Source organism: Hemicordylus capensis, chromosome 4 (genome assembly GCF_027244095.1).
Source record: "Hemicordylus capensis ecotype Gifberg chromosome 4, rHemCap1.1.pri, whole genome shotgun sequence".
NCBI classification, from domain to species: domain Eukaryota; kingdom Metazoa; phylum Chordata; class Lepidosauria; order Squamata; family Cordylidae; genus Hemicordylus; species Hemicordylus capensis.
Window position 1 is genome coordinate 266,020,106 of NC_069660.1, and position 11,886 is coordinate 266,031,991.

The 11,886-nt window shown below is 40.7% G+C and overlaps 1 protein-coding gene across 3 annotated transcripts in view; it reads left to right on the forward strand.

Annotated features, from left to right (window-relative positions):
- The window catches only part of TRIM55 (tripartite motif containing 55), a 64,647-nt gene extending 53,083 nt beyond the window's left edge, over positions 1–11,564 (forward strand). For all 3 annotated transcript variants that reach the window (XM_053249335.1, XM_053249334.1, XM_053249337.1), the window contains one exon: positions 10,838–11,564. In XM_053249335.1, the coding sequence (XP_053105310.1) occupies positions 10,838–10,848 (11 nt within the window). In that variant the 3' untranslated portion in view covers positions 10,849–11,564. The remainder of the gene's footprint in view (positions 1–10,837) is intronic.
- Positions 11,565–11,886: the final 322 nt, after the last annotated feature.

The window sequence follows — 11,886 nt, forward strand, 5'->3', positions numbered from 1 at the left end:
CAAGTGATACATGTATCCAAACTCCACAAATTATGCAGACTTTGTTACCTGATCTAAAGAACCCAGGGCACAAAACTCTGCCATGAGTCATAATCTTAAATGGTAATGGGTCTCATTCATCAGATCCTTTCAAAGAACAATCTATACTTTAAAGTGCTGTCTGCTTCCTAAGTGGCATACATAGACTTTGCTCTGCGTCACTGCTAGAATCTCTGCCCTTCTCTGCCACAAGGAGAGAGAGTTTCTTCTGACAGCTGTTTGAGCTCTGCATCTTATAACACCCAATGTACAAGATCTTTATTTGTCAATGTTTCCTCTAATTCCTTAATGGGTGTTTAAAATAAAATGAGAGTGAATCAGTATGAAATTAGCTTTTTTCACATTAACACCCAACAGTTACTCCACATTATTTGTCAGGACAAATTTTTATGCAAACGCTGGCATCTCTAGTAAAGCATCTGGACAAAAAGTAGTCATCTACAGTTCATGAACCCATGACTTGATCACAGTTTGTCCACAGAAAGGCAGTCTAATGTAGTTGATGAGATCATAGCAATATCCAGTGGATTGAAGCTGCTACTGCTATGGCATTTTTTACTAGAATAGTCTGGATACAGACAATAGGTTTTTAAAGTTGAAGGTACTATAATAGAAACATAGTTATCCGTAGTCCACGCAGCAATTATTTATTTATTTGCATGCACATTGCATTTGATTTATCCTTGTTTTGTTCTTTTGTCCATATTTTCTCTGATCAAATTAGTTTTACAGGTTTTGGTGTTCTATAAAAAGCCTGCAAGATCAGTTTGACCAGAATTGCCACAGGCATTAAGGGTTCTGTCACACCACCTTTAATACTCTGACAAACTCTCTGTCTTCAGCACAAGATACATTTTAAACAAGAACACCTTACAATTTGAACACAGATTTCTTGCCTGCCCCCCATCAAATCTCTAAGAGAACCATTGTTTGTACTCACATATGAATAAGACCCAAGCAGATGTGACTCTTTCTGCCTGTCTTAGCACAGTACGTCCAGTGTTTGATCTTCAGCTGAGACTATTGTGTATCAGGAGGATATCTAGCAGGCAAATGACTAAAACATCTTTCCAAGCAAAAGAACCACCCCTCTCTCTCTGGGCAACCCTGTCATATGACACCACCACACCTGCATTATCAAATTCTATCTCATAATGGATCAATTTCTTCTGTGAATTCACTTCTCAGGAAGCTTGACTGGAAAACACCTAGTAAGTTGGAAAGTTGCATTTGACATCAATTTATTTTAATGAAGAGAGCATGTATCAGTGTTTCAGTACAAGGTGGATGCTTTCTATTTGATATGGTGTTCCAAGTGCTCAGTGCATTGAAGTATATGCTTCCTATTCAGTCTAAAGCAAGCATCTAAATTATTGCAGTCCTAGAAAATCAGTTGTCATCAGTGTCAGTTTAAAGGGTTTCTGGATACAATCATCATTCTAATTCTTCTCTGCTTTTTAGATATTTTGGTTGGAATATACTAACATTGATTTAGGTGACCATCACCTCTCACATGCACTGGAATTATGAAAGTTGAAGGAAGATTAAAGAGAAGCACTTGGTTGGGCAAACCAGGTTTACTTTATAACATTGGAAAGAAGTTGAACATTTCCTAAGGGGAAATGTAGGGCTTTTAAAATAAGATCTAATCCATTGTCTGAATGAAAAATGCAAGTGGTTTAATGAAATTGTTTTAATGGGCACCTAATCCAACACCAAGATTTTCTGATAGGATCTCCACTGGATCCTAGCTCTCCAAAAGGCAAAAAAGACAGGGGGGGATCAAATTATGTGCGCGCTCTCTCTCTCTTTCATGTGTCACAAGGTCAGACCAAGGTCATACAACTGATAGATCCTGGATGGTTCTGGATGGTGGGGAAAAAGTAGCCAATTCTGGATTGTGAAGAAAGATTAGCTACAGAATACGTTTGCTGTATCGGAAAAGTAGTCAGGGAACACATCAGAGCAATTGGCCCTATCCATCCCCAGCACAGTATCCCTCCAGTGGATGTTGCTGGTGTCTATCTTATGTTTCTTTTTTAGATTGTGAGCCCTTTGGTGACAGGGAGCCATTTTATTTATTTATTTATATTTCTGTAAACCACTTTGGGAACTTTTGTTGAAAAGCGATATACAATTATTCGTTGTAGTGTAGTGTGGTTGCTAGACAACTGCTAAGTATCTCCTCGCCGCTTCCCCTTAAACTTCAAAATCTCCAGCAAGGACTTCAGTACATAGTAATCAAAGTGTCAAATTAGGATCAGGAAGACCCAAGTTCAAATCCCCACTCAGCCATGAAGATCACTTGGGTAACTTGGGCCAGCAACTTTCAGTCTCAGCAAGATTGCTGTGAGAGTAAAGATGGGATGAAACCATGTATGTTTTTGAGCTCCTTGGAGGAAAGGCAGGATATAAATGCAGTACATAAAAGTAGTAGCAAGAAGCGGGATGGTTGGAGCCCATCATGAGCTCCTTGGTGGTGCATGCCCACTCTCCCAGGCAGGTGGATGACAGCTTTGAGATACTAGTTTCCAGTGGGAGATATTGTGAGCCCTTTTGGAACAGGGAAGCATCTTGTTTATTTCTCTGTGTAAACTGCGTTGAGCACTTTGTTGAAAAACAGTACATAAATTGTGGTGGTAGTAGTAGTAGTGCTACTCAGCTTATGCCATCCTAAACATCTTGCCCTGTAAAATAAGAATACAGAAGAGGATGCTGAAAACTTGGGTTTTATCAGTAATTTTGTGCAGAGCCATTGAGCTAGATTAGGAGCGTAATGAAATGGGGCTTGTTCAGCTTAGCCCAAAAGAACTTTCACACTCTATGGTAAAGGTCTTACTTTAAGAGTCACCTTCACTTGCAAAGGTTTCTCCCTTAGTTTAAGCTCCCTAAAGTATGCTTGACGATATATCCTTCAGGGAACTTGCCCAACCTACACACAAAGCGAAACACTGAATTCATTTGGTCAGGACTATTTTTGGAATCGTTAAGGTTGTGTGAAATCAACAGCATTGCATTATCCTTTTGCCACACAGCTCTAATTGTAACAGAATGAAAATCTATTTCAGTGAGACATTCAGTCCCCAGGGTGCTAAAAGTTCACGGCCGACCACCTTTCTGAGAATTGAACAGCTAATCTTATGATGGATGGAGTTTGCCGATGCATATTTTACCTGCCTACAGTTATGTAGCTGAACTATTTATTTCGTTAAAAAAAAGACTTTCTGTTGGCTTCCAGAGAATTAAAAATAGGCACACAAAAAGAAATTTTTGAGCTTGTAACTCTATTGTTATGATAAAAGTTGACAGTTGCAGGAAGCTCTGCTGAAAGAATGATATTACATTGCAATATAAACAGATTCTTTAGCAATAGCTGAAATTATTTTTAAAAACCTGTCGCTAAATCTCCCATTCCTTCTAAATGTTTTAGTGGGATTAAAAGAGTACCTGGCCGTTAAGAACAGCTAAAAACTGCTTACAGGGTTTTAATAAATTACCACCACATTATGCATTTTAAAATGACATAAAATTGTCAGATTCTGTATGTTTTAGATTTGAAAATTTGCAGATATTGACTTTTAAGTAGATGGGTCTAAATTTAAACCAAATTTTGGTGGACAAATTTTTGGTTGAAGGTAGCAAACATAGCAGATGGAACTCAAATTTCACTGACAAAATTTGATTCTCCTCACCACTTCCATAAATTGAGCGTTATACCAGCTCTTTTAGAGCATCTGAGCATTTTTAAAGTTAGGCAAAATATAACTTCAGCAGGAATTTAAAATGGGACTTTCTTTTCCTAACTTTAGCACAAAACAAAACAATAAAGCACAGTGAGCCTAGATGCTTCAATGTGCATACAAGTCCTTAGTTATTAAAAATTGATTTGTAAATGTCTTATGTCTTACTGGTATAATCTCAACAGCGTCAAAAGCCATAAAGCATTAGCCCCTTATAGAAACTCAGTTTGCTTTGTGTAAGAAGCAAGTGTAATACAGCAAGATCATGCAGTAAAGTCCTTGCTAGACTGGAGATGGGGTTGCATTTTAATAGATGAACACAGAATCAGGATAGCCCTTTGCTGAGAATTGATTTCAGTTTTATAAAGGTTTAGTGAATGTACATATCTTGGCAGAGTAGCTCACAGTTACTCTGCTCACAGAGTAGCTGAGTTACTCTAGTATGGAAGCAAACATAAGCTAGTACAGGAGTTGGCAGCTTCTACATTGTTGGGGCTTATTTTGTTTCTCTGGTCTGTGATCTGATGGCTAATTGGACATTCATTTTGCCACACAATTCAGCCCCTTCTTGGGAGATCTGACTCTTACCAACATGTTGGTACCATCTAGCAGTGTGTTCACAATTATAGGGCACATGCACTGAACCATATCTTAAGAATTACATATCTCATAATTGTGAAGATTGTGAGGTCCTTTGGGGCATGATTAAATTTTTTTAAATAATGTAAGTCTTTCTGAGCCTATCAGAAAGAGCAGAATATAAATCTAACAAACTTTTAGAGAAAAAGAGAATTGATGCAGAATTTATTTCTCACGTCTTTGAATAATTTACTTTCCCTTTCCCTTTCCCTTTATCATGTCTTATTTCAAATTTGGTTACCCTCCATGAGCCAGAATTAACATTACATAGCAGATCAAATCCAGCCTGCAGGCTGGCCCTAGTCTACAGGATCGTGAGCTCTTCCGAATGACAATGAAATGCAGGATCTGCAAAACTTCCCTACAACTTCCAAACACCATCTTATAGTCCACATGCTCACATAGACTTCCATGCTCCTTCACAGTGAGATCTTATCCTCTGGCCACATGCAAAGGTTTTATAAATTGTGGACGATGCAAGTCATTTAATGGTACTAGAGAAAGACATGCTGTTCTGGTAGCTCCAGGTCTTAACACTCAGATCAATTTTGGAGGATGGATACAACTGAAGGAAGCCCGGGCAGGTGTGCGGCTGGGGGAGTCAGTCATGTGACTTGCCTCTGGGGGGCCCCCAAAGCAGTGGGCCCCCAGACAAATGTCTCCCCTTGCTCTATTATTGTTATGCCCCCACTTGCATGGTTTTTGCCACACCACCTGCTGGCCAACTCTTGCTTTCTGAGAACTCATCCCTTTCCTCAGTTGCCACAAAAGTAAAGAGTTTCTTGGAAAGCAAGCATTGGCCAGCAGGTGGGCCTGCAAAAATTGTGCAAGTCCCCTCCCCTACTCACCATCTGGCCAGAGGATCAGATCTTGCTGGGAAGGAATGCAGAAGCCAATACAAACATGTAGGCAATGGGTAAGATGATGTTTGGAGCTTGCGGGGAAGCTTTGCAGATCCCACATTTTATTATCTGGAAGAGCCCAAAGACAAGTATTGAACTTGGGCCTAACTTTAAATTCTAGTACATCCATGGGCTCAGTGGATGATCCTGAGCAATCACCCTTTCCCAGACTTGTTCCACATCTGTAAAATGGGATAATAGTAGTGTACTTATCTTGCAAAGTACATTTTCCCCAGTACATACAGTAAAATAAAAAATAACTATGCAATTTTTAAAAATCCAGCATATACAACAAACAGAATTAAATCAATTATAGAAAGGAAGCCCTCTCAGCCTAGCCAGAGGCGAAGTGAAATAAATGAATCTTCAGGAGATGCTGGAAGCTCAAAAGAGAGCAGGCCTCACAACCCCCCCACAGAAGGACATTCCAAAGTCTTTGTCTACCACAAAGTAGGATCTGTCCCACATATTTGTCAACCATGCCTTAGTAGTCAGTGGCATGCAGAGAGGAGCCTTGCTCAAGGACTGTAACATCTGCTGTGAAAACCAAAATTATTTCCCACCAGCTCTATTTCCCCACTACATGGAATGTCAGTGGGGGGGAGGCAGGCAGGTGGAGCTGATCCTAGCAACACTTATTCAAGATATAGGAGGGTGGGCAGCATGAACAACAAGAATGCTGTTTAATTATTTAGTATGGTATTAGTGTATTTACGTATTTAGTTTTACGCACCTAAGAAGTATTGGCACTGTACAGATAGATGTTTCAGGCTGTGATCTTCTTTGCTGCTTCCTCCCAAGCTACAGAGCACTCCAGCCCAGCTAAGAGTTGGTCTATACGTTGTGTTCGCCATAGGAATCGGCCTCCCTCCTAGTGTGTTCCTCACCTCTCTTTATTAGTCAGAAGAGCACACTGCACCCATTGGGACTGCCGCGTCCCAACATTTCTCCCTCTCTGGCAGCTACCAGTTGCACAAAGTGGGGGGTGAGGGATGATGATGATGATGATACAGCTATGATGATACAGATCCCATGTCAGATTCTGTTGGCCAAGGTTGTGACCTAAAGGCAAGCTAAGCAAAGCAAATCTAGACTTGATCAGTGCCTGGATGGGAGATTGCCATCCCATGGCCCTTTTTCCCAGGCCAGTGAGCTGTCCTTTCCCAGGCCAATGATCTGTCTTTTGCTCTTTTTCAACTTTTAGCTGTATTTTCTTTCTGTTTTTATTGAATTGTTTTTGTCTTCTTGATAACCTCCCTGAGTCTTTGGGCAAAGGGTGGTATAACAATATAAATAAATATAAATATAAATACATGTATACCACTTTCAGTTGGTCCCAAGTGCAGTTCTTATTTATGTATTTTTTTTTATTTTTCTATGTAAACTGCTTTGAGAATTTTGTTGAAGAGCAGTATAGAGAAGATCCCTATCTGAACAACAAGATAAAAGCAATTCAATAAAAACATTAAAAACAGAACAAATGCAGCTAAAATTTTAAAAAGAGCAAGGGACAGCTCATTGGCCAAAAGCCTGAATAAAAATGGCAGTCTTCACTGCCATAGGAACCATGGCCATAGGAACCATGGCAGTCTTCACTGCCATAGGTTCCATCTTATTTATTTATTATTTCTCTGTGTAAACTGCCCTGAGCCATTTTTGGAAGGGCAGTATAGAAATCGAATGAATGAATGAATGGATGAACCTGTGGTTCCTATGCCACAACATAGGAAGCTGCCTTTTACCAAGCCAGACCACTGATCCATCTAGCTCAGTCTTGTCTACACTGACTGGCAGTGGCTCTTCAATGCTTCAGGTAGGAATCTCCCCCAGCCCTAACTGGAGATGCCAGGAATTGAACCTTCTGCAAAGCAGATGCTCTGCCACTGAGCTAGGGCCCTATCCCCATCAAGCTGTTGACTGTTGGAACCAGGATGCTAAATTAGACTACATGAATTCTTGGCATGGTCCAGCAAGGTTTTCACATCCTTGTGAAAATTTTAAGCGAGGCTATAGGAACAATTAAACTAGTACAAGGCAGCTCATGTAAGCTCTGTTTGGAGAGAGAGAGAGAGAGAGAGAGAATGCTCAACAATGCGTCTAAGAAGTGGGAAAATTGCCACAGGGATCCATGTTCTTGTGGCAAGTGTAATGTTTCAACCAGGTTTCAGCTTCAAAGCTAATGAATGAGTGCTGAAATCAAGGGGGCGGAGGACGCAGTGCAAGGTTTTGTTGACTGCATGTCTCATCCACTGTGAATATTTATTTATTGTTCCATTCCTATACTGCTTTTCATTAACATAATGCCAAAGCAGTTTGCAATATAATTAAAACAATGTACAATTAAAATAATTTAAAATATAAATATTAAATATAAAAAGAATATATCTCCATTTAAAAGTTTAAAATCCTATATAAATATGAGCAAGTTTTAAGTGCTTCCCAGTTCTTTGAGTGGTGAGAAGTTCCAGGGTGGGGGATGGAGGAGAGAGCTGGAGGCCTTCTGAAATTTGATTTACTTATACATAAAAAACAGAAGATGTGTTTTTAATGTGTTTTTATAACAGAAGATATACCGCCCTGAGACAATTTTGGAAGGGCAGTATATCAATCAATCAATCAATCAATCAATCAATCAAATAAATAAATAGTGGGAGCGAACAGTCTCCTAAGGCAAACATCACAGTGACTAATCCTGAACCAAGTTCCAAAGAGAGCAAGTGCCCCTCCAAAGATATCTCAGTTTTGACAAACTACAGGTAAAAACTATCAGCTCTCTTGTTTGTCTCTCCCATTGGCTAAAGGATGTCCCCTTCCAAAGGCAAGGAGAAAGATTTTAAGTTATCAAGAAACATTCATGTCCATTTGTTAAGTCCTCAGCTACCCATTAGTTGCCCAGTGATATGCCCCTTAATAGTAATCAAGACAACCAAGCTCAGAACATCTGCATTGCTGTAATTAAATGCTGCTCATTTGAAAAATGGTGTTTATAGTATAGATTTGCACACCACATTTTGTATTTGCAACAGCAGCATCATTTCAAAAGCATAACCCATATGAGAGTAATATATATTATTTTAGAAATGGGTCCCCGGGAAATGCAGTTGTACTGCTATTAATTGCGCAAAGGCCATTTATGCTGTACCTTGTTTTCAGCGAAGAATCTGACCCTTGAAAAAAAGACCAGTGATTCTGGTTAGGTAGAAGCAAATAGACTTTTCAAACCCACAAGGAATCAGGACCTGTCTTGCTGTGGCATGATGTCATCCAAACTGCATGAAGTATAGTCAATTCATATCTAACAGGTCATTTATTCCTCACTAATTGGGTTTGAAACTTAACAGTGTGTATTTTGAAAAGATGCTTGGAACACGCCAAACTATCTTCTGTCCCATATAGCAGTTCATCATAAACATCTGTTTTAATAGCTTTATATGTTTATGTATTGTTATGGTGTTATAAATGTTTGATGTAATTGAGATAAAATATGATAAAGTATTGATAAAATATGTTAAATAAGTTAGTAAATAAATTTTAAAAATGCATTTCCATAGTAAGTTTATCTGAGTTAAAATTTTAAAAAGGTGTTGTGGCTGGCATTAATTATATACCACCAAATCAAGGTGGATGTGGCATTTTAAGAAGTTGTCTGTTTTTTAATCAACTTAGGAAGCATCAAAAGTTTAAGATCTGTAGACTATGGAGGACATCAGGTTTACTTCCAGAAGCCCCAAATGACTGGTAAAAATAATGGCTGATGTGATGAGGAAAATTAGTCAAAACTATCTTAACCTGTGTAGAGCATCTGCGCGCTAGTACTTGATTGCTCCCCTCACCCCCTGCCACAGTCCCCCTCACCTCAGAGATCCCCTCACCTGAGCCGCACTCCTGCTCCTCCTCCCCCATCCTGTTGCTTCCATCCCCCTCACCCCTCTATCCTTTTACTCCATCCCCTTCACTCCTCTTGGTCGCAGCTGCAGCATAGCTGGCACCTATTGGCCAAGCTGTAGCCCCCTATCCCCAAAGATCTACTCACCCAAGCCCCTCTACTTCTCCTCCCCACAAGAGCAGCAGCAGCAGTTGACCAGGCTCTTCCTCACTGCCGCCACCGCCATGGCCGCTCATTCACCTCAGGCCGCTGACAGACTCGGGCCCGTCCCTCGCCCTTCCTTCTCTCTCTTTCCCACTCCCTTCTTTTTCTCTCTCCTCCACTCACTCTTCCCCTCTGTCCTTCTTCCCCTCCCTTCCCTCTCTCTCTCTTCCTGAGTTAACAGGTCTTGTTCATCTTGTTTCCTCATCTAATTCGCACAGTGGCAGCCTCCTTCTCCTGAAGGGGCTCTTTCCTCCCTCAAGACCCCTCTCTTTGGAGACCCTTGCCCACTATCCTTTTATATAGATAGAAATATAAAACGCTAAGGTTGTACATGGCAAGCCCCACCCCTTCCACAGCCATGACCAATGAGAACATGGGCCATGCCTGGAGGAGGAAACACAGATAGGAAGCAGCAGTGGGAGTTCTGCCATGCGTGAGAGAAAAATGCTGGGCGAGCAGAGGAGGGAAAGGCTGGGTGAGTGGAGGAGGAAGCCAAGCGGGGCTGGAGAAGGTCAGGTGAGAGGGGGAAGGCCGAGGGCTTTCCATTGCCCCACCAAGTCTCAGGCATTTAGGAGGCAAGAGGAAGAGCACAAGTAAGGAGGTTTCTCTGCCTCCGCTGCCATCCTGGATGGAAGAGGGCAGTTTAAGGGGGGAGGGTGTGGGGGAAGGGTGAGAGACAGGGAGAACTAGGACACAGATGTTATGCACCAGGTTCAGCTAGTATATATAGATTCCTCTTCTCTACAATCAAGAACATCTTCTGACCAGTAACAGTTGCATTCCAACTGTCCTTAACCATCACAGGCTCCTCCTCCCTATCTGCATATGGAATCTCCACTGCCCAGTCACCACGATGCTTCTACTCGTGAACTCTCACAAGAGCTGCTACACATGGTATTAGCCATGGGGTACGCCTTAGAGAATGATAGATAGATAGATAGATAGATAGATAGATAGATAGATAGATAGATAGATAGATAGATAGATAGTCCCATTGAAATTAACAGGACATTTAATTTCAAAGGGAATACTTCAAAGGGAGTACATTTTTCTCATCATGTCAGCCAATAACACTAGTATTATTCTATCAAAAGGTGACAAATTTGGAGACCCACTTCCAATGTTTTTTACAAACACAACATGGGCCTTGTGCCTACAAGGCATAATCTAACAAGGTTCTCCTGTGGAAGCCCCTTTGAAATTGGAGCTGTGCAAGACTGCATGAAATCCTACTCTGCTCATCTCAGAGGAACTTGTGCAGAAGAACTTTCCACTGGATTGTGTCTAAAAACGTCACACTGTTTATAACCATCAAAAACCTATTATTATTGATGCAATTCAATAGTCAATTCTCATACTTTATTGACTCCATCTTTAAAAGATGAGTTTTCCATTCTTCCTATCCTAAATATTTCTTTTCCTCACAGACTGGGTCTGAACCATCCCTTCAAGGACAAGCAGAAAGACAGCCTGGGAGCAATGAAAGAACCGACGAGCCGGCTCGTCATGTCTTCTCTTTCTCCTGGTTGAACTCATTAAATGAGTGATGATTCTCAGTCCAGCTGGCTTCTGGTATTCATTCTGGAGGAACTCACAGGAAACAAGTAATTTGGTTGGAAGTGACAGGGAATAGTGAATTAAAATAAATGATGGATCAGATTTTATCCAAAGGACTTTGTTTTGAAAATGACCACATTGGATCTGATTCTGAGTTGTTGGAAGCAGCTATACAATTTGGGGAAGATGGCAGGAGGGCGAAGGAGGAATGTGAGCGAATAGCTAATAATAAATCCACTGAGCTTAAGTTCTTACAAGGAAGTGGCAGATAAGAAATAACACTTAGAACTTGTCAAGCTCACCTCCATAGACAGGTATTGAGTTTGCTTTGTCTGTGATTGCTGATCTGTGATATATCCAAGCTATCAAATGATAGTTGCCATTACAATGTGAATTGACCCTGCATTTGCTGAAAACAATTTCAGAAAGGTATGTGTTAAAAAGAAATAGAGTACTGTTGAAAGCACACTCTGCACATTTGTAAATGTCTTGAGCATTTCCTATACAGTTTCATGTACAGGTATACAACATTATTGCATAAAATATCCACTGTTTCCTCACAAAAGGCATTGTTGGTAATAAACTTCTAATTACTCAGGGTGTCTCATCATCTGATCAATACTGGTAAGATTTTCAGTGGGCATTGTCAGTCTTAGCTGATGTGAGTCATTGACAAAGCTGCAGCAGCCAAGACTACAGTCCACGGAACCACAAAAGTAGCTTTGCCCAGAGATGCCTTGGGTGCTTTTTCCTTTAATGGGTTAGAGCAAAGGAATATTAAAGCATTGTGGGTCCCCCGCCACAAGAACATTTCCCCTCATTCTCCTCATTCATCCACTCCTGCCCAGCCACAATTCCATTCATTTACTCATCCACCTGCCAATCTCAGCACCTGAGTGCATGAAATAATCCAATTATT